At 42.9% G+C, this 22872-nt stretch overlaps 1 protein-coding gene across 1 annotated transcript in view; it reads right to left on the bottom strand.

The window, feature by feature from the left end:
- Positions 1-22872, bottom strand: part of BRDT (bromodomain testis associated) — a 46003-nt gene that overhangs the window by 11376 nt on the left and 11755 nt on the right. The window contains exons 6-13 of the mRNA XM_056844745.1: positions 20951-21079; positions 20610-20783; positions 18310-18482; positions 17921-18213; positions 17693-17790; positions 17221-17392; positions 15615-15676; positions 12576-12618 (exon numbers count right to left, since the gene is read on the bottom strand). Coding sequence (XP_056700723.1) covers positions 12576-12618; positions 15615-15676; positions 17221-17392; positions 17693-17790; positions 17921-18213; positions 18310-18482; positions 20610-20783; positions 20951-21079 — 1144 coding nt within the window. The remainder of the gene's footprint in view (positions 1-12575; positions 12619-15614; positions 15677-17220; positions 17393-17692; positions 17791-17920; positions 18214-18309; positions 18483-20609; positions 20784-20950; positions 21080-22872) is intronic.

Consider the following 22872-nt stretch of genomic DNA (forward strand, 5'->3'; position numbering starts at 1 on the left):
TTTACCGATGAAGAAAAATTCACAGCTTGTTCCCACTGGGCTACAGGTGCAGGAGAGTTAAAGGTGGTGCACTGCAAGTGATTTTTTTTAAAGGAGAAACCTGCTATGCTGACAAAATAACTTTCCCAAACAAGCTATAAATCACATCTCGCCATTTGCTTCCTAAGCATCTAAGCTCGGTGTCTGATTGGGGAACCTTCAGGGATCCCAAGAGTCAGCACAGAACCCTGGGTAAAGATTCCAGCTGCCTCCCCCACACCATCAAAGCCTCATACGTTACAGTGAACACATGTACATCTGGCATGCGCGTGCATACATCAGTGTGTGAGAAAGAGCCAATGCACGTTCACTTTACAAATGAAACTGAGCGCCAGTACCTAGATAAATGTGGGGTTTCAATCACATGGTCAGCTGTACATGAGATGATTTGACTCACATAGAGTGAAAAATCAAGTATATTTTGTGCATGGATTGTACAGGAGTTCACTGTAAATTGTGAACCGAGCTAAAATGAAAACCAATCACATGACTTGCCTAGCTCTATGGGGCCCCAGGATGATCAGGAGTTTATAAATCCCCCATCTTGGCAGGCCTGCCCTCAAGAGAAGAAAAAAAAGCGGTGTGCTTTGCTGCTCTGAAACACACATGGTTAAGGAGGGATATTTCTTGGAACACATGTGACAATCTGTCATAAATCAAAATGGATCACTAGTTTCCAGAGTTGCTGTCATATTGGACAATATTTTGTAGAAAGCAAAACTTGGAATTTGCCCATTTTTCTGACAAGCAACAACTTCACACTTGACAGCTGTTTGAAAAGCTTGCATATGTTGGCCCTATATTGTGGAGAGCCATATTATTGTGTCTGTAGCCACATGTACATTTCAGCTTTTGTACACCCTGGTAAACACGAACAATACTTCTCAATCCTGTTGAGAGTCAAATTCTACATCGCGGAAGATGTACACCATTGCCTGCCAGGGCCAACTATGCGCATGAGTTTCAGAATGGCCAAGTGGTGACTCGCTTATGAGAACCGTGGATGAAATATGCTAATAACAAAACTAATCTGATTATTGATGGAGCAGGGGTGGTAGCATACTCTGCCACTCACCTACCACACTTCTGCCACTTTGTTTGAAATGTTGCTGATATTATAGAATTATGTTGAAGGAATAATTATACTGAGAAGTAAAGGAATAACATATGAACTTTTATTACTGTTAAAATCCATGTTTTAAGATTTAAAATATGCAAGATTTTGGAAAGAGCTCTGTCAAAGAATGGTTATTAAAATTAGGGGATACTGCCAAGTATGAGGAAATCGAGAAGGCAAGTCTTTGTAATAGCTTTTTGTATATTTATTTAATAAGAACATTATAAAACAGGAGAAATGCTGAATTACATTTCACCTCGCCCTACTCTTCATAATTTTAATTAGCTAAACAACATGATTTCAGAGGTCTTTGTAATAACTTTAAGGTTAAATATTTATGTTGTACTAAAATAGTTAATGTATCTGTTTGCTCTTGTGGAAGGGCTAATACAAAGCTCCCTTTAATATTCATATAAGGAATGGGGTGCTACATGTCCAATGAAGCATTAACTTTCAACTGATGAATTTTAACCCAAGATATATTTCTTTTCCCCTACCAATTCTCAAGAAGCAAAAGGCGCTTTTAATTCTTTTCAGTCATTACAATTTTGTCATTCCTATCCATACTGGGAGAGTGAATCAGAGTCTCAGATGTTTAAGGTATGTGCTCCCACATATGTGTGTGTCTGTGTGTGTCAAATACCATCAAGTCACAGCTGACTTATGGTGACCCTGTAGAGCAGGGGTGGGGAATTTTTTTTCCGCCAAGGGCCATTTGGATATTTATAACATCATTCGCGGGCCATACAAAATTATCAACTTAAAAATTAGTCGGCCAATATGTTTCTCCATGGCCCGGGTGGGAAAGGGTTAACACAGTTTCTTGGGTGGTCCTAGCAGCTCCATAGCTAATGACTCTTCTGCAAGGGGGGAAAAGGTTCCTTTTCTCAGCAAAACAAACTCACATCTGCCTTGAACAGAGGCTATTTCTGTCCGTGGGAGGGTGCAGATCACCAGACTTAGATCCTTCTGAGCTAGAGATCTGCCAGGACCCACGAAGGGCCAGACCAAATGATTTCGTGGGCCGTAAATGGCCCCCAGGCCTGACGTTCCCCATCCCTGCTGTAGAGCGTTCAAGACAAGAGATGCTTAGAGGTGGTTTGCCATTGCCTGCCTCTGCTGGGCTGAGAGAGTTCTGAGAGAACTGTGACTGGCCCAAGGTCACCCAGCAGGCTTCATGTGGAGGAGCGGGGAATTGAACCCGGTTCTCCAGATTAAAGACTGCCGCTCTTAACCACTACACCATGCTGGCTTTATATGTGCTCCCACATACCAAAGCTCAAAAATATTCATGTTGCTCCATTCACACAAAATGGCGACCATGCATATCAAGAGGATCACATGATCTCTTTTTATAAAGTAGGAGTGCCAGAGCTGTAACAACCGAAAAAGACAAATGAAAACAAGCCATACACAATGCTGAAAGAAGCAATATGGAAGGGAACAGAAGTGATTGCTAATGGATAACCAGTCATTGACAGCCGGTGTAGAATGCACAAGGAACAAGAGAAAGAAAGATGGAAGGAAATAGAAGAGAAGGATGACCAATGAAGAGCTAGAAGCAAGACCCATGGTAAAAGTTTGGCTTATGATGTAGGCCCCAAATATGAACAGCGGAAACTCCTGATGAACTCCACTGCATTGCCACTATATACCCTTCTTCAAACTGCAACACATTTAACATATTGACACTCCCTTTTGAAGTAATGACATTTGTGTGCCTAGCAGCTGCATATTACAACCATGATTGTAGGGGTATTCCAGCAGAAGTTACTATATTCCACCTCAATTTGAAACAGCCCTTTCAGTTGGAATGAAAAGATATTTAGATGCATGTTCATCAGATTCAGGCCTATGAAATAACACCCACTTAAAAAAAAATACAGAACCAAAGATAGTCCTTCCAGTGCTAGCAGTCTTAAAATGAACAAAGTGCACAGATTTGAATAATACAGTGGGGAAAAAATGAGGGCTGATTGGGACATTAAAGCAGCCCAGGAGCAAGCCAAGCCAGATTGCCCCCTCACAAGCGCTGCCCTTACCACTGGGCTCAGCTTGCTTCTGACCATCACCAGTCCTCCATCCCGTGGAGAACTTCCCACGAAAAAGAGCCAATCTGCCTCTGACCCATGCCGTCCGGCTAGTCTGCATTTCAGGCCTTACTTATGTTGTATAAGAAGCTGACTCAAGTAACATTCTTCTGTACCTCCTCCACCCATCGTCCAATATTCAAGGAGAAGATTTCTTACTTTCATCCTAGCTAAAGTCAGGCTTGACCAGTCTTCTTTGGCTGTAGGAACCAGCCTCATTTTTCAACCTTCAGAGTTATGTATTTTAATAACAAAATTTTCTAATTATTGCTACCATGAAACCTAATCCTAACCTCTTCACATTTTCTCATATGTTCATTTAATCTATGACAAAAGAATTGCAGTAGCTAGCTAAGTGTCAGAGTAACCCTTGTTGTCATCACAACAAAAAGCTAATTTCTAAACCTTGTCTTTCTTCTCCCCAATTTCTCATAATTCCATTATTACTTTTTTTTTAAACCATTTAATTGACTATTGGAGCCAGTGTAGAAAACATCTGGTTAAGAAATGAAATCCTATTCAAGTTTGCACATAAGTGATGGCAAAAATTTTGCACACATTTGTTTGTCATACAACAAAGCTGTCCCGCGGCCAGGCCAGCCCTGGTCACGGGATTGCCCAGCGGCGCGCTTACCGGGCAGGAGGAGGCGAAGCCGGCCCGGGGAAAGGGGGCGGGGCCGACGGTTCAGCGGCCCATGGAAGCCCTGGGAGAAGTGCCGGCCTGGCCGGGAGGGCTGGGGCCGGGCAACGCGGAAACGCCGCCCGGTGGTGGCAGGGATTGCGGGGCGACGCCGCCGGTGGCCCAGGCACTGGGGCGGAATCCACCGGCGGAGGAGGAGCCGGGCAGGGAAGAGCCGGAGGGGTGAGAAGGCGGAGCGGGAGCGGCGGAGCACGAGCCGCCGATCAGCTGGGTCGGGGCCGCAGCCCTCCTGAGGGGGAGGGCGGGCGGATGGAGCTGCCAGGGGCCGATTGGTGGAGCCCCTGTCAGACAGGAGGGGCAGATGGGAAAGGGGCGGAACCCCTGGGAGCCTGGCTGGCTATATGACTGGGAGGGGGTGGAAGGCTGGGGAGGAAGCGGTGCAGGTCTGCCGTGGAGCTGGTGGCTAAGAGGAGCAGGAACTGACCGTGGGCTGAAGAGGAGGGAAAGATATCCTCTCAAGAGGCCCATTCTGAGGCCCGAGGAAGCCCTCTCCAAGTCAAGCCGGCCAGGCCGCGGGGCTAAGAGGCGGGGCCCAAGGGGACGGTTCCTCACAAAAGCTTTCTTATGTGAAATGATTTGGATTTAATCTAGCCAACTTTTTCACTCAGTCTCAGCCAATTCCTCTCCTTTGTTTTTTTTAATATTTTTTTATTGTTTTTCCAAAAATATTAAACACAAAGTTCAACAATTAATATAAACAGTAAAATGTAAAATCCAATAAAAAACATTGTTGAAGATATTTATGTATAATCAAAATATGTTGACTTCCCCTACACCTCCCTCCATCTTGTGATAAATTAGTAGTCTCTTTTGCATAAAATTCTAATCCTGATATTATTACTAATACTTATTAATCTCTTTGACAGTTATATTCTTCAGAGAAGAAGATTAATAATTAATACTATCATAAAGAAAAAAAAGAAAAAGAAGAAAATTAGTAAATGTCACAAATAATAAATGGATTAGACCAGTAGGAAACATTTAATTACTTCCATTAAAAATTAATTATTTTGTAAATCCTCCATTTCTCCTAAACACTCATTTAATACAAATTATATTTCTAGTACATTGATATCATATATAATTCTATTTCCATTAAAGCCAAGCCTTTCAACCGGTTCCTTTTTAATCCCTTCCAAAAGAAAAACTAGACTCTTTTAAATCAGTCCCTTTGTCCAGAATTTCTAGCATTTTCTTCTTTTCCTCATTAACACTAAACGTCGAAGAGCATCCTTGGAAGTTGTTGGTAGAGTTTCTTCTGCAGGTGAATGGTCTTCATAGTAGATCTGCGTTGCAATTTCTTCCATCCCAAAATCAAAGAAAGAGATCCCAGTAACTCCAGTTTTTCTACCCTTTAAGTCCTCCAGGCTGGTGTTAAAAAGTTCATCAGGCAGATTATAGAGACAGAAGTCAAAGTCACTCACATTCAGATCCGTTGTTGCCGGCTGGACTGTTGCAGTTTGTTTATTGTAATTCTCCGTTTCCTTTGCTAGATTCGTCTGTTCTTCGTCTCTCTTGTCAACTAGAGAGCCCTCTAGTGTCACCTCTGACCTCATTGTGATTATTTGGGTTTTTATATCTTTAAAACCGTCTAAGATGATATCCAGTTTTTGGTTGATAAATTGATATTGAGTATTCATTAAAGCAGAAAATTGATCCAGCTGTTTAGTCAGACGTTCCATGGTAACTGCTTCTGAAAATTCTGTTAAGACTTAGTTGGTAAAGTCCAAATACACCAGCGTTGTAAATAACAAAGAGGTACTGCAGGAATCAGGGTCGTAAACCTTCCGTCTTCCTTTTGTTCAGGAACTTGGGAAATGTTTGCCAGTTACACGATAATGCCACACTTCTGATTCAAAGTTCTCTAGTACTCTCGCGATGATAGATTGTTTCTGGGAAGGATGTGGCAGGAAGACTTAATTTAGTTAGAAAGACGACACCTCGGGGTGGGGGTGGGGTTATTCCTCCTCCCTCTTCTTTATACGTCGTAGTTTCTGATTGGTAGCCAAAGCAACTTCCCATTCAGTTGTTTGTGACTGCTTTGTAAAAGCTACTTCATGTGGGAAGCCATGTACATGAAGCAGCTCCCACACAGTTTAGGAATTTTACAACGAGCATCCACAGTGAAGTTATTTTAGATTGTATTCACACATGCAAACAGCTGTGTGGGCGTGCAGTGCAAGCAGCACATGATTTTATCATTCCCACTTCTCTACTTCAAGGTCCTCAAATTCCAAGGAACAGCCATTATACCCTTGTCTTTTGTGTGTGTGTGTGTGTGTGTGTGTGTGTGTGTGTGTGTGTGTGTGTGTAAAGTGCCATCAAGTCGCAGCCGACTTATGGTGACCCCTTTTGGGGTTTTCATGGCAAGAGACTAAAAGAGGTGGCTTGCCAGTGCCTTCCTCTGCACAGCAACCCTGGTGTTCCTTGGTGGTCTCCCATCCAAATACTAACCAGGGCTGACCCTGCTTAGCTTCTGAGATCTGATGAGATCAGGCTAGCCTGGGCCATCCAGGTCAGGGCACCCTTGTCTTCTACAAAGGAATTATTAGAATGGCTCAGACTATTAAGTGCAAGAGACCGGTATTATTGTAACCTTGATCTTCAGTGCCAAAGAAATAAACAGCATATGCAGTCCTGGCAGAGATTTGAACATTAGGCCTTGGAGCAGAAAGAATTCCCAAGATTGCCCAAAAGCTTTAAGTCTACTCCTACAGCATAATGATAAGCTTTCCAAGAAAATTCCTATTTTGGGCAGCATTTACTATCAGGAAGGCATTTCAGGGAAGACTGTGAATGTGTTGACAGGTCTGGGTTGATTCCACAAAAGATATTCTCCTGAATATGAAGCCTTTATTGGCATTAGTTATACAACATCTATATAAACATGATAAAAACAATTTAGAATCATCTCCTAACATTGACACTAAATCAGGTTTAAATACATTAGAAGTTACTCACTTCACAGCCCTAAAATTACCTCATGAGTTGCACAAGCTTTCACACACTTTGCCTTTAGTAAAAATCTTGCCACCACATCAATTATTAGTGGATCCTGCGCGTTCATAAGGATGGAGGCCTTAGTGCTTACAGGTAGCCATTCTTTGTCCGTGAAGATTGGGTCTATTAATTGAAAACGACCTCTAGCATATAGAGGACAGTTGATTAAAACGTGGGAGACGGTTTCAATTTTACCCTCCCCACAAGGAAATACCCTTTCTGCAAAAGGGACTTTATTATATCTCCCTTGCAGCACAGCAGAAGGGAGAACATTTAGTCTATCCAGCATATAGGCTCTTCTTTGATTAGGATCAGTTAGGCATGTTAAATATTGGGTCTAGAAAGGCTGTTGAAGGAAGGCTCCCAGCAGAGAGGTGAGCACCTACTGTTTGCCAGTCTTCTAAGGTCCTGTTGTTCTAGGTTTAGAAATCTGTTTCCTGTTTCTGGCACATGCATGCAGCGTGACAGAGAAAGCATAGCCCACCACTCCTCATCCAACCACATGGTAGGCGTTCGGCCAGTGGGCCTTGCACAAGTTCAGAAGTCTACCCAAGGTGAGTGGAAATCCAAGCATGGACAATCCTGAACCACAGTCGCTCCCTACCATATCACTCTTCAGTGCACAGTGAAGCGCAAACAGGGAGCTCAAGAAGCCTAGAGGCTGGATGCATCCTAAGGCCTGCAGCCCAAGAACTTCAGAATAATAGAATAGAAGGCATCAGAAAGTCACATCCAGATCCTCCCACAATGTTAACCTACGAAGTTTCATCTCACTGTGCTAAAAACAGGGGGAAGGATGTGCGGCACACCTCTTAGTCACAAAAAGCTGCCTGGCTTTTAGTCACCCCCTCCCAATGTGCAACATCTGCAGTTTTTATATATCAAGGTTGTCAGCCATTGCAACCAGCCAGAAGGCACTATCATGGTCTCAGTTTCCAGTCAGCCGTTCCCCCAACAATTTCTTTTCCCTTTAAAGCTGCAATACTAAATCTGGATGGGAAAGAAATACTAAATCTGGATGGGAAAGAAATGTCCTTTTTTAAAGGCAGAGGTTTGCAGCAACTCTCATTTATTTGGACTGTTGATATGGTTAGTTTATTTACAGCAAGAGCAATGAAAATCAGAAATCATGACCCCCATTGTGCATGTCACCATGCTAAATCAGTATCCTGACACACACACCCCTCCAAGGACATGCACCATAATTTCTCCTGAATTCCAACACAGTATCTAGCTTCAAAAGCCAGGTTTCACTATGGATACAACATATTTGAGGGCAGGTGCGATTCACAACTGCTCGAACAGATCAGCTGCTCATAAAGTGATTTGGACCCCTTGAATAAGTCTACAAAGAGATAGATGCATTTTCATCTGTTTATTCAATAAATACGTATAGCTGCAAGCTGACCTGGTAATAGAACTGAAAAGGAGATTTAAACCAAATAAAAGAGCAACAACTGAGCAAGAAGTCAAGATTTCATTTAAAATCTACAAAGAACTTACATAAAAAGGATTTTAATAGTACTGACTTTAGGGAACACTCAGGAACCTAATATTTTACAGGAAGCAGTCTTTAGGACATGAACATCATAATTTCACACGGATACTTAGGTTAATTGGAAGCTTTCAGATAGCTGCCTGTTATAACACACTTGATAAACTCCTTGCCTTAATAGCATGATCTATGAATTGAAATACTGGCAGCGTTTGCCAGTAAGTATTACTCACAAAACATCACATTCCAAGTATTGTGACAGTCCCTACACCAGTGACAATGATTGCTCCCGAATGTGGCACAAATTGGTGTCAAATGAAACCCCCTTGTTTGTTTCGGCCTTTATCTAACGTTGCCCTTCAGTAACTGAATCAATGCCCTGACCCAGATAGTTCAGGCTAGTCCAGTTCCGTCAAAGGCAGTGTGGGCCCCAGTTAGTATTTGGATGGGAGATGACCAAGGAAGTCCAGGGTCCAGACGTAGAGATGTCTCTTGCCTTGAAAACTCCACAGGGTTGCCATAAGTCAGTTATGACTTGATGGCAAGCAAACAAATCTATAATATACACTAGTATGCTATACTATGCACTGGTAACTAGATCTCCACACACCCTTAATGCTGTTTCAGAACAGCCACGGCCACTTGTTCTCTCCTCAATTTGGAGGGGGGTTGCAGTGAGGAAGGCATTAACTCCCCTCCATATGCCATTTCCTGATTACATCACTCCTTCCCATAATGCTATTAGTCCCATGGGAAGTGGAATACCTAGCAGAAAGCTGGTGCAGGGCTTAGACCAGGGGTGTCAAACCTATGGCCCGGTGACGTCTTCCATCTGCGCCCCCTTCTGATGGTGGGCCCAGCCTTTCTCCGTTTGCTAGCTCCCTTCCTGCCAGGTATCCCTGGAGATAGCTAGCTGGCCTCAGCTATGGAGTTTGGGACTACGTCGGCCTCTCCTCACTCCTTTGCTGTTGATGCGTCAGTCGAGGACTGCAAAAGCACCCGTCTACAGTCACTCCTCCTCCTCGGCCATTGTGCTAGCTTCTTTTATCCCCGCCCTGCCAATTCTCATCACACCCACCAATTTCCCGTGCCTCCTCCCCCAGAAGGGCACTTAGAGGTCTTAGTGCTTGTACACAGCCCATCAACTCCCACCTCTCCCTTCCCCCTTACAGGGACATTTAAGGCTGGGCAACGTCTCCCTGTATTCCAGCCAGGGTGTTCCTCCCCTCCCCCTCGGCCTTGAGACTTCCGAAGGCAGCCAGTCTCCTGGCTGGTTGGGCTGAGCCTGCGCCAAGTGGCTCCGTTGCCTCTCCGACTTTCCCCCTCGCTGCTGTGGTGAATCCGGCACCTTGCTCTGCTGGGCCTGTGTCTTCTCTCCTGTCTGCTGGTGCCGCAGGAGCTGCGGTGCCGTGCTCCGTTCTGTCTGCCCCCGAGTCCTCCCTGTCAGGGTGAGCCACGGGGAGCTGACCTCCAGCCCCTCTGCACCACCCCCAGCTCCACCGAGCCTCCTGTGGCTTCGGAGGCAAGGGGGCGTCATGGGGGTGGGGGTGCAGTCGCAAGCCAGCAGTGCTTCCTAGAGGCACCTGGTTGGCCACTGTGTGAATAGACTGCTGGACTTGATGGGCCTTGGTCTGATCCAGCAGGGCCTTTCTTGTGTGCTTATGCTGGCCCTCAGCTCGTGATAGTCCCGCAGGCTGGATCCAGCTCCTTGAGAGCTCTTACCCGGCCTACGAGACAGCTACCCTCTCTCCCCATCCGGGCTAATGAGCTCACCAGCCGAGGCAGCCCCCTCCCCCAGTCCTGATCCAGGTTGGTGAACCCACAAGGGACTCACAGCTGCGGTAGCCACCACTCCCCAGTCTCAAGGTGTCAGTGATCAGACTGTTAAATAAAAGAAAATACTGTAAGAGTGTTGCTTTAAGCATGTTTGTATTTTAAGTAAACAAGTATATCATTAATTGGCTTTGCCTGTGTCTTCTATAAAGTTTTTATCTCTGGGACCTGGCGTTAAATTTTATGGTATACATGGCCCGGCCCAATCAAGTGACATTTATGTCATATCTGGCCCTCGTTACACCCCTGGCTTAGACCCTTCCCTAATTTAAAAAAAAAAAAGCAGGTCTCCTTCCTGTGGTTGCTTTTAAAGAAAGCTAAAAAGGTGCCTGGAGATCCAGTCATAGATCTCACATGTCTTGTCTAGCTGCATTGTTCATCAGTTCACTGAACATTTCTACATCTAACTCCCATCCATATTAGGAAAAAGGTGTATTTTGAGGAGTTAAGAAATGCAAAACTATGCAACAATCTTACTGTAAAGAAAAAAATATCTTGCCAAGCTAAAAGTTTGATGTCACCTACCTAGCTGTACTCCCTTCCCTCTTAAAAAAAGTTTCAAAATACAGGAGTATTTGCAGGCCACTGTAAGAAGTTATGTTGCTACCAATTTAACACAGAGCAAAAGTGGGAGAGAGAGAGATTTGGTAAGGACTAGTACATGTCTTCTAGTTGCCACCGAGTCCTGCCTACAGAGAAATTTTGTGGCACGTTTGGCAACTGTGCATAAAATTATGCAGGGGGTAAAGAGAGTTGACAAAGATAAATTTTCCTTCCCTTTCCCAAAATTCTCAAACTCAATGGCATCCAATGAAGCTGATGGGCAGTAAATTCAAGATTGAACTCACACAGTGGGTGATTAAAATTTCGAATTTGCTGCCAGAGAATGTAGTGATGACCATAGACAGCTTTAAAAGGGAATTAGACAGATTCATGGAGGATAGGTCAATCAGTGGCTACTAGCCATGGTGACTAAAGGGAGCCTCCACATTTAGAGGCAAAAACCTCTGAATCCTAGTGCCAGGAGGTAACATCAGGTGATGGCCTCAGCCTCTTTGCCCTGTTGTTGGACCTCCACAGGGACTCATTGGCCACTGTGTGAGACAAGATGCTGGACTAGATGGACCACTGGTCTGATCCAGCAGGGCTCTTCTTATGTTCTTATGACTATTGCTGTAGAAAAACAAAACAAGAAGCTATAGGGAAACAAAAATGCTTACAAGACCAGTGCAGTTCCTTAGAGGGATTCTGCAGAACTCTAATTAGTAGGGTTGCCAGCTCCAGGTTAGGAAATACCGGGAGGGTGGTTTTGGGGGGTGGAGCCTGAAGAGGGAAGGGATTGAAGAGGGAAGGGACTTCAATGCCATATTGTCCAACTGCCAAAGCAGCCATTTTCTCCCAGGGAACTGACCTCTGTCACTTGGAGATCAGTTGTAATAGTTGGAGATCTCCAGCTACCACCTGGAGGTTGTCAGCCCTACTAATTAGGATATTTTAAACTTCAGTCACTCTAAAGCTAGTGTATTTTCTTTTAAATAATGTTACTGAATAGATAGGCCTACTTACTTATTCCATCATTTTCAATTATGGGGCATCACTTTCAATTGCGAAGGAAATTGGTTCATGTAGTAACGTAGTAGCAGTAGTTACGGGAGATAGATGTTGCAATGGAAAACTTCAGAGTAATACATCCGAGATCATATTATTATTAATTCCCCTCCACTCTGCCCTACTTCTGTCACTTAGAATCCATGCATTTCATTGCACTACAGCTACTCCCAAAGCCAGGTAAAATTTGTATTAATTCTAGAGTATAAAAATGCCCTAATAGTTTGAAAATCAGAGTAGTCAAGCTAATCATCTTAACATTAAGTCTTTACTACTGCCATTTGCTTTTATGACATTTTCAGACAACTGGTCTTCTTCCACAATCCAAATCACACTAAATTAAGAGCAACCCTCCCCTCCATTTAAACCTACCTGGATTGTCGCCTTTTAAAATAATAATTGAGTGAAAGACTTCAGAGGCTCATCTCCTGAAATACAGTTTGATCATCCTAAATTCCACATAATGATATCCAATAAATCAGCAAAGCCGGAGTACCCTTTTGTGCCACATTATTTGGACCAGCATAGTCACAAAATATAATTTTAAAGTACTTATTCCAGCCCTTGACACACTCGTATTACCAGAGTACATACTTTGTTTTTGATTAATAAATTTTGACTCAGAAGTTTCCAAACCAACTTTATTTTGGAGAGCAGCTGCTTGCTTCTGTTGGAATGATGCTTTTCCAATACCTTTGCTATCACTTGAAAGGAGAGTTGGGGAGGAACAAGATACCTATGGGAAAAGTTCAAAGTCTTAGAGAAAAGATGGGATTGGTCATCACTGTCGAGCCCAGACAGAAAACCAGATGACCCCAGGATGAGCTTCCTCATGTGTATCTTTTTGCCTAGGAGCCAGGAGAGTTTTACCACACATAGCAAAGGCAGATGTTTCTAACCTTAGGGAGGAGGAGTCCATGCTGTTTTGTACTTTAAAAGGAATTGCTTTACCAGAAATATTTACAAAGTTTAATGAAATTAATTTGCAGTTACAAGGAAATGAGGTCAATCTGTCACCTCTACACCTATTTAAAAGTTAACTCTATTCAAATGCAATACAGGCCATTGAGAGCTATACCAATTTTTGAGGCTTCCTGAGCTAGAAAAGGATGGTGGAATACATAATTTGCAAGATTTCTGTGACCATTTTGGACATGCTGCATGAAGTATGTCTGAGCAATTTGAGGATCTTCTTTCAATGGAAACTCCCGATTAGCTGATAAATCCACTTTCAGGTACTGAGGAAATTGGGGTGGTGGAGGAAGAACCAATTGAGCTACAAAATTGTACCAAGAGTTTTGGTCACAGAAGGAAATTTTTGATCACTATCCTGCACTATGGACAGTGGTTAAGAAGCTCCTTGTTGCATTTCCAGCATCATATTTGGTTGAAGTGGTTTTACTGGGGCCATCCAACTTCTCTCCAAGCAAAGAAATCAGCTCCAGATAACTAAACACTGTGATTTAAGACTCCTGCTAAGTGACTTTAAACCAGACATTGAGAAACTGGTATCCCTTCATCAAGCCATCACATTAAGAATTTACTGAAGTGTGAAGCAGCTATTAAATGTGGTATCTAAGACTCTTGCTAAATGACTATCAGACTTGGAAAAGTTGGTATCACTGGATCAATTTTGTTGAATAAATTGAACTAAAAAATTCTAATTGGATTTTGAATAAATGTGCAATTGTTACTGCTTTGAATTTTATTGTTATTAACTTCCTTAGTGGGTCATGCAAACCACTATTCTGAATAATGCTTTTCTTAGGGTAGGGGGCACAGGCTGAGTTTATGGAACCAAGGGAGTGGCCTGAAAAAGTTTGGAAACCATTGGGTTACAGGCTTCTTTGAAAAACAGAGCACCCAGTTTTGTACATTATATTTACCTTTGAAAGCATGTGAGGAGTTTGGATGACAGAAGGGTGGGTTTCTAACAAGCTACTTTGAGTGGCTTGATGAACTGGAGTGCAATTTGTGGGGACACAAGAAGAAGAGGAAGAGGGAAGAAGAGGAAAAATGCCACTGCCTATTTACACAAAGCCCAAATAACTCAACAATGCACAAACAACATCTGTTCAATGTAAGGGTCAAGCCATTGATGAGAAAGAACTAGAAATAGCTTAAAATAATTTCTGTAGTAATCCCATTTGGTATGGTTCCCTGCTTTAAAAGTGGTTCATACAATACTCACATAATTCTTTGCAACATTCAGTTCACTATTTATCATTCGTGTTGGGTTCAGTGGTCCCCATCACATGTTGGTATGGTGCTTTTTTGATCACCACACACCCATGCAAGATTAAAATCGCAATCAGATGAAAAAACATTCAAACATTTTCACACAGCACTGTCTCAGCTGGGATCAAAACCTCCAGAGTTGTAATGAGATACTATCAATTTTTGGGACTGCATAAATATACTCAGCTCCGCAACTAGCCAGCCAGGTATCTATCAAACTGAACAGTGCTGATGCACAGGAAAAAATGTTGTACATTTGTAGTAATGACAAGTTACTGCAGTAAAGTGTACATTCCTTTAGTTCCATTTTACATACAGTATTAAGTGAATTGTTGGAAGTATTGCCCAAACACACTATTGCAATTCATGCATAATTTGTTTTCCATACTCCTTTGTTTTCCATACTCCATTATATAGTAAACTATGCAGTAAAGGAGGCGGGGCGGAAAAGGAAGGGAAGATTAGGTATACAGTTAAATACAAATACAACTCAGAAATAATTTGCCTTATGTTATTTGCCCCTCCGCCCATGGGTAAACACATCTTGCTAAAAATGTTAGCTATGCCACGGGCTCTACAAAGACACCATAAGTCTCTAGTTGTCTCTCATTGAAGGAAAATAAACCCTCATAAGTCCTGCCCCAGAAACCTCTGGGACCCCTCAACAGTATTCATATGATTTTATCTTCCTGCCACAGTACATGCAATGCTGCATTTGAGATTAGACCACGATGGTGCCCCCGGAGCGACAGTATCATTGGAACCCACCGAGGCTTTTTAAAAAAAGAAAGATTCACCTGGTGGAGAGAGGACGCTTTGTTCTGGCAATTTAAAGGGGGTGCATTGTGGAGGTTGAAAGTTCCGCAGTATCCGATAGGGGAGCCTCACTTCTGTTGATCTTTGTGATTGCGTGCTAGTAGGCAAAATGTTTTGTGCTTGGGGAACAATTGTGCAGGGTGTCCTTTGATGAGGCAATGGCATCTGGGAGGGAAGGAGTCAACAAGGGCAATTACCATTTTAATATCTGAATCTCTGAATTCCAAAACAGGACATAAAGAACTGTATTTAGGGGCCAGGTGGCACTCACTATCAGCTATATTGGCGGGGCAAATTCAGAACAGATGAGAGATGCATCTCAGAGATAAACAATGCATAGGCAGGAGGGGTTTTTGCGGGGGTTGCAATCAAGTCACAGATGACTTATGGCAACCCCGTGGGCTTTTCAAGGCAAGAGACATTCAGAGGTGGTTTGCCGTTGCCTGTCTCTGCACAGCAACCCTGGACTTTCTTGGTGGTCTCCCATCCTAGTTCTAAGCAGGGCTAACCCTGCTTAACTTCTGAGATCTGACAAGATCAGACTAACCTAGGCTATCCAGGGCAGGTACCCATCATTAATACATACACTGAAGCCAGCATATGTGGAAGAAATATCAAAAGCAACTGAATAGGGGAGGGGAAAAGCTATATTAGAAGAAAGAAATGGGGGGAAATTACCTTAATCTGCTCTTTGTGAAATAAATCCTTCTGCCCATTTCCATTCTGCTTTAAGCACACTTCTGTAAAATATGGAGAAATTTAACTTTTATGGTATGTACATCTGTTCTATTATTATTTTCCACAGCATATCCCTAGGTTATTCTTTTTTCTTCTCCCATTTGTGGTAATATAGTGTACTGTGCCAATCATTTCCAGCAAAGGTCTTCTCACTTCCTCCAGAGGACCATTGACTTAAACAGTGCACCACAACACAACATCCTTCTACCAACAAACATCCTGGTCCACACAGTAACTTGGGCTGCAGGTGGTGGCGAAAGTGTGTGAACCCTTCTTTATCACATAAAAAATGTTATATCTAATGCACATACACCTTAGTATGGGACATTTGCATCAGATGCTACATTGTGTCCAACCTCTCCATCAAAGATCTACATCCAAAGTAGTGTACTGTTGTGGGTTTGAAATCTGATCACAATTGATGGGGTGTGGGTGGGAGCCAGGGTCTAAAACAGGAAAGAAAAAAAAAAGAAAAAAAGGTCTTTGGCGAGTGCTAGTTTGGTGATGGTGTCCTACCTCTTTCCATCAGAGATTGGAGGAGATGAACCTTCCCAGCTGAGGGGAGGGATGGTAGACTGAGAGAAGCAACAGGATGGACTCTCAAAGACACAGACACACTTTGGCCAAAGCACCCTAGAGGTGCTGGATCTTTTTCTGCCCTGTAGGTGTGCCTCTTTGTCACCAAGTGTATTCTTGTATAGTTAAGAATAAAGCAAATATTACAGCAAAGTGAACAAACCCAGCCTGGGTTGCGCTTAGACATTTTTGCTGTTCAGGGCAGCAAGACGTAGACAATAGTACAAAGCAGGCTAGCATCACAATGTAGTGTTATTGACAAGTCCTGACAATGTCATTTGCAGACTACTTGTGCTGATTCACAGCACCTTTGATTCATTGGCTTATGGCACTCATGTACACCAGCAGGCATGGAAACAAACTGGAAATCTATTGTAAAGAATCCTAATCATTAGATGCTGGTGAACACTTCAGTTTATTTCACATATCAAGCTTAACTCAGCTTGTGCGTTTCCCATACCAGAGGCTTTGTAGAGAACCTTCACTGGGTAGAACGTACATTTAGGGCATATAGACTGTCTCAGAGTCAGGCCACCACTCTCACTAGACCAACTCGGCTAAAGTGCTCCGACCAGCTACAGTCCTCCAAGAGTTCATGGTGAGATCTTTTCTGGATATGCTGCCAGAGACCAGCAACTTCAGTTTACATGCTCTACCACTGAGCTAAGACCCCTTCATCGCTGCCTCTTCCACTTTCTGTTCTGCATTCATATGCAGGAAGAAAAGTCAGCAAAAGACACACCTAGTTATTTCCAAGTGATGTGTGTGAAAACTGTTGACAAGTAGCCAAGAGTTAACGTATGGATGAATAAAGCCAGGATGGGAGAGGGAATTAAGTTTTTCAATTAAGTCATGAGTGTTGCCATCCCAGGAAGAAGACATATTTTACCCTAAGGCAGTGAAGATGCCAGGCCCATTGCTGCAAAAAGAAAGAGAAACAGCACGAGAGAGAGAAAAGAGGCAAGCAAACCAGACTCGGAAGCCGTGCTATCATCAGATGAGCTGGATTCATTGCTGCTAGTATCAGAGTCAGAAGAGGTGGTACTAGTGCTGCTGCTGCTGCTTTCACTTAGCTGAGATGGTACTCCAACAGTCTTTAGTATGGCATTATTTTCAGCTAGGAGAAAAAAACAAATAGAATGCTGATAATTATTTGCAGCTAACAACACAACAAGTTGCGAGGACACAAAAGCAGAGGAGTCTAATGACAATATGAGTGGGAAGGGCACACTAGAGGACACACTGCCTTCAACAGCTGGTGGAGGAGAGTTCTGCAGTTTCTTCTGCGGTTATGGACCTTGCTAAATAACTGGGTTATTGGATGTACGCTACATCTATGGCTGCAGGCTCTCCATGCTTCAAGAGTATCATGCAATTGCATAAGCATCTTTCAAAAATTAAACCTGCACTCTCTCACTGTTAAGAGTTCACCTACATTTTGCATTTTGTTTCTTATGGTTCAGCTGCCCATTGACATCTAAGAGCCTCCTTTCCAGTTCTTCTTTCTTCTCAAAATTAAGTTGTTCTTTCGACTTCTTTGCTGTACACATACACACATGGGCACACAGAGAAAAGAGGACATGAGGAGAAGATGAGGGACTACATCTCATCTTGTTTTAGAAAAAGGCATGTCGTTTCTCTTAACATTTTTGGGGACATTACATACACACCAGAATGTTTCTTGGGCCTCTTTCTTAAACAAGCCATTACATATTTCTCCAGTTCCCTTAAAGTAGATGCTTTCAGGGTTTCAAAGTCTATTTCTATTTCATCAGGATTTGAGTGCTGGAGTGAAGGTTCCCTTGACTGTATAATGTAGACAACTCTGCCAAGCTTCTCTCCTGGGAGTTTATTTATGTCCAAACTTAACTGCCTCTTTTCATCATAATTCATAGGTTTGGCATTATCCTCATCTTCAGAACTGTATACTGGCTCATCTTGCTGCTTGACTTTCTTTGATCGGCTGCAAGAGAATTTTGGTTTTTTAAAGGACAGCAAACTGCAGTGCCAACAGCACAGAATAAAGGTTTGTACCCACATAAGTAACGGCACATCTTACATTTTCAAAGACATTTTCTTCTTTCGTTTCTTCATCTTTCTCTTCTTTTGGTTTCCCAACTTGTTTTTTACCTTGCTTTTCCTTTTCTCTTTCGATTTTCCTTTCTTCCTGCTTTTCAACTTGGGTAAGGTTGTTTTAGCCAAAGCTTGCAATTGCTGGTGAACAGCCTTAAGCTATTGACAAGAAAACATCCCCCCACCCCAAAAAAGTGTTTGCTGTGTGTTTTCAAGTCTCTAATAAAGCAATTACAGGGAGTATTTTAGAGGCCTAGAATCTGTTTAAAAAGGCTGCTAAAGGAGACACACTAATCTTTTAATCCTTCTCTTTATAAAGTGTTGGAGAGGGGGAAAGAATCCAATTATGTTTGAAATAGTGTGGTGGTACATCATTCTCAGAAGAATCTTTCAGGAGGCAATTGCATTTGGTCATTCTGGGTCGGGAAATTCCTAGAGACTTGGGAGCAAGCTCGGGGAGAGTGGGGTGCAACCTCAGCAAAGCATATTGCCATAAAGTCCACCCTCCAGAGAAGCCATTTTCTCCAAGGGGAACTGATCTCTACAGTACGGAGATCAGTTGCAATTCTGGGAAATCTCCAGGCCCCACCTGGCGTTTAGCAACCATATTTGGACATCTGGTGTTCAAGTATCTATAGCACAGATACATTAGCATTTCCACCTTATTCTCTTTTTGTTTATATAATTTAAAAAAATTATTACATACATACAATTACATACATACATAAAATCGGGGAAAAGAAAAAAACAGAATTATCAATCAAAATTACATACCATTACACATAAAAGTAATTATAAAATAATGATAATGATAATGATAATAGATAACAAACTCAGCTACACATATTAAAGCCAGCAAAACATTACTTGTCTTCCTCTCTACGTTCTAGACCTGGCAACCCTATGAGAAACTGATCTCTGCATTCTGGAGATCAGTTGTAATTCAGGGAGAATTCCAGGTCCCACCTGGAGGTAGGGTTGCCAGCTCTGGATTGGGAAATACCTGGAGATTTTGGGGGTGGAGCCCGATGAGGGCAGGGTTTAGGAAGGGGAGGGACTTCTAAGGGGTATACTGCCATAGAGTCCATTTTCCAAAGTGGCTATTTTCTCCAGGTGAACTAATCTCTGTTAACTGGAGATCAGTTGTAATAGCAGGAGGTCTCCAGCCACCACCTGGAGGTTAGCAACACTACCTGGAGGTTGGTAACTAGGCATAGCCTTGGAAATCAGGCCCTAGTTTTGGCTGTTTGATCAAATGTTTAGACATTGTGCGATATTGCTTCTCATCCAACAGCTTTTCAGTGAAGTTTAATGCATCATCACTGATATTCCTAGATATCCAGGAGTTCCATGCAAGCAACATGTATTCACTGCAAACTAAGCATGGCGGCTGCCTAGTCACAGAATGTAGTGCACACACACCTGCTAGTACAGTGAGATACTTGATTAAGCTGGGTAGAGTTCCAATATGGGTCAGGGCTTAGAATCATAGAGTTGGAAGGGGGCATACAAACCATCTAATCCAATCCCCTGCTCAATGCAGGACCAGCCTAGAGCATCCCCAACAAGTGTTTGCCAGCCTCTGTTTAAAGACTGCCAGTGAGGGGAAGCTCACCACCTTCCTTCGGTAGCTGATTCCACTGTTGAACAACTCTTAAAAAAAAAAAAAACCTAATATCCAGCCGGTGCCTTTCTGCCCATAATTTAAACCCATTATTGCAGGTCCTATCCTCTGCTGCCAACAGGAACAGCTCCCTGCCCTCCTCTAAGTGACAGCCCTTCACATAGCCAACAATGCACCGACTTTCAATATTATGATACATATTATGGATAATGATTGATCTTCCTTTTTGACCAGTAAAAGATTAAATTAACCTCTTCAACCACTCTGCAGGTTGCGAAATTTTGTTTAGCAGCAATGAAAATTCGTCGCCTTTGAACAGCGCAATTGACAGATGTGTCCCAGCTGTAATTCTTTTTTAAAATGTTTTAAAAATGTTTTAAGACTCGAACTGTAATTCTTTGATTGTAAGAATCTATTAGTCCATGTTTTCCGTTTTATCATGTTTTGACTGGCTAAGTGCTGCAAATAAATTATCTATCTATCTTAAATTAACCACCATATACTTGCACTGAAACTTCCCTTGTAAACAATTTGTTAGCCTTCTTTAGCCACAACCACTAAGAAATTCAGTTGGTGTCACAGTGCAAAATTTCTCTTCCAACCCTACCTCATCTACTTTATAGATATACTCGGCTGCTATTAGTACGAGTATTGCCACTTACCTGCTCCTGAAGCTCTGCAAACCGCCTTGCTCTTTCCTCTTCTGAGTCCTCAGAAGAGTCATCGCTGCTGCTTTCACTAGAAACGGATGCCATTGTTCTTACCGTGAAGTGCAAGAGAGGCCTGGGTGTAGCGGGGTCATCTGGAATTTTGGCAAACTGCATCTCAAAGACGTCCTTAATGGGAAAAGGTAAGCTCAGTTTAAAAGCTCTTCTGTAACAGAGATTTAACTGTCCCATGGTGGGTTTTTAATGCAGGTTTGAGTCTGGTGTGAAGACACTCAGGAGTGCCTTCTCATTGGAATTTCAGCAAGGCCATATGAACTGCCAATAGCACAACTCACCTGAAGTTTTCTTGCCATTGCTACCACTTCACAGTCTGGAGAGTTGTATCTGTAGCAGTTCATAAACATTAGCCTAATATCAGCAGCAAATTCTTGTATGTCTTTATATTCATAGTTTTCCATTTTTTTCTGTGAAGAATAGGATGACTTGAGATTTAAAACTGTATTCTGATCAATATTTGGCCATCTTTTAAAGTGCTATACAATTAATATCTGGGGGGATTGCAGGATTATAGAACAGTAAACCACTTAAATCTTTGAGTAAATTACGTTTTATTCCTCAGTATAACCCTATTTGGAGGAGGAGAAGAGTTGGTTTTTATATGCCAACATTCTCTACCGCTTAAGGGAGACTCAGACCACCTTACAATCACCTTCCCTTCCCCTCCCCACAACAGACACCCTGTGAGGTAAGTAAGGAATAAGCATCTACAATGGTGCTTTGCAAGGATCTTCAACAATTTTGTATAGGCCTGTATCTTAAAGCAAGAATGGGCAACCTCTTTGGCTCAAGCATAAAAAAAGGTAAGATCTTGATGTGTCAGCAAATAAAATGGGGGTGGAGAGATGAGAGTTGTACTTGGCCAGATACACATAGAGGAAGCAAATCCCCAGTGGTGCTGCCAATATCTTAGGGCTTGGCTGGTGGCTGTGCAGGTCTGGGAGGAAATGGGCATAAGGGCATGTCTGTTGCCTTCTCCTGCACCACTGCCTCAGCAGCATTGCCAGTTTCTTGGCTGCTTGGAAAGAGATCTGCCCCTGGGTACCAAGCAAAACTATTGCTGGCACATGTGCCAGGGTTTCCCCTACCCTTGTCTTAAGGTGCAGCCAGAAAGGATATCTTTCTAGATATCCCAGGCTCCACATTTCCCCAATACATGAGCTGTCAGAACCCTTTTGTCACATTCTAATCATCTTTTGTCTAAACAACGGTATCAGCTCTTTACTGACCTTTCCTCTAGCTATATCCTCCTCTCCATTCCAGAATGTCTCTGCTAAAATTATCTTTTAAAGATCTCCATCTCACAGCTCCTAACTGTGGGTACCATAGAGTTTTTGCCCAGATACCAGAGTGTTCTCACGGTTGTCAGCAACGTGATGACGGTGTGTTGACACTCTCCTTCATTTACACCTCCTCCATTTATCCCCCCCATCCCCTGCTGGTTGCCAGCCCTGTCACAAGCACCTAGTAATTAAGGCTTGGTTTTGCAAATGGTGCTAGCAAGCAGAGAACAATCAAAGGGTCATCTCATGCCCTGGAAGGAATGTGACATCTGGGAGATGACAGAGACTGAGTCAGGGATGCCAAATGCTAGATTATCTGTCCTCTTGGAAAGGACAAAAATTGGCCCACAAAGGGGGTGGGCAGACGGAGTTAAATTCTTTGGACAGAAGGGGAATGGAGTCCATTTTAAGAAGTCTATTCTCGGAATAAATTGGACAAAGGAGCTCTCACACTTGGAGTCCATCTTGATGGCTGCCATTACCATGTAGAGCAGTGGTCCTCAATCTTTTTGAGCCTATGGGCACATGTGGAATTCTGACACGGCATGGTGGGCGCAGCTATAAAATGGCTGCCACAAAATGGTGGCCACAGGAGGCAGAGCCAGCCACAAAATGATTGCCGCAGATTAACTTCAATAACACAGTGTAGATCCTTGTGATATGGTGGCAGCTACCACCAAAGCAATATTTTAAAAAAATCTGCAGACACAATCAAAACTCCAATAGTCAATCAGAAGCCTTGCTGGGCAAAAGCCCTACCTGCCATCACCCACTTCCTAAAAACACTTGGTGGTCAGAAAAGGTGTTGGCATGCGCCATGGCACTCACAGGCGCTACAATGGGGACCCCTGATGTAGAGCTTACAAAGGATATGCAAAACCTTGACAAAAACTCAAGATAATGAATGACTGATAGAA

The sequence above is a fragment of the Euleptes europaea genome, chromosome 2 (genome assembly GCF_029931775.1).
Source record: "Euleptes europaea isolate rEulEur1 chromosome 2, rEulEur1.hap1, whole genome shotgun sequence".
NCBI lineage: Eukaryota > Metazoa > Chordata > Lepidosauria > Squamata > Sphaerodactylidae > Euleptes > Euleptes europaea.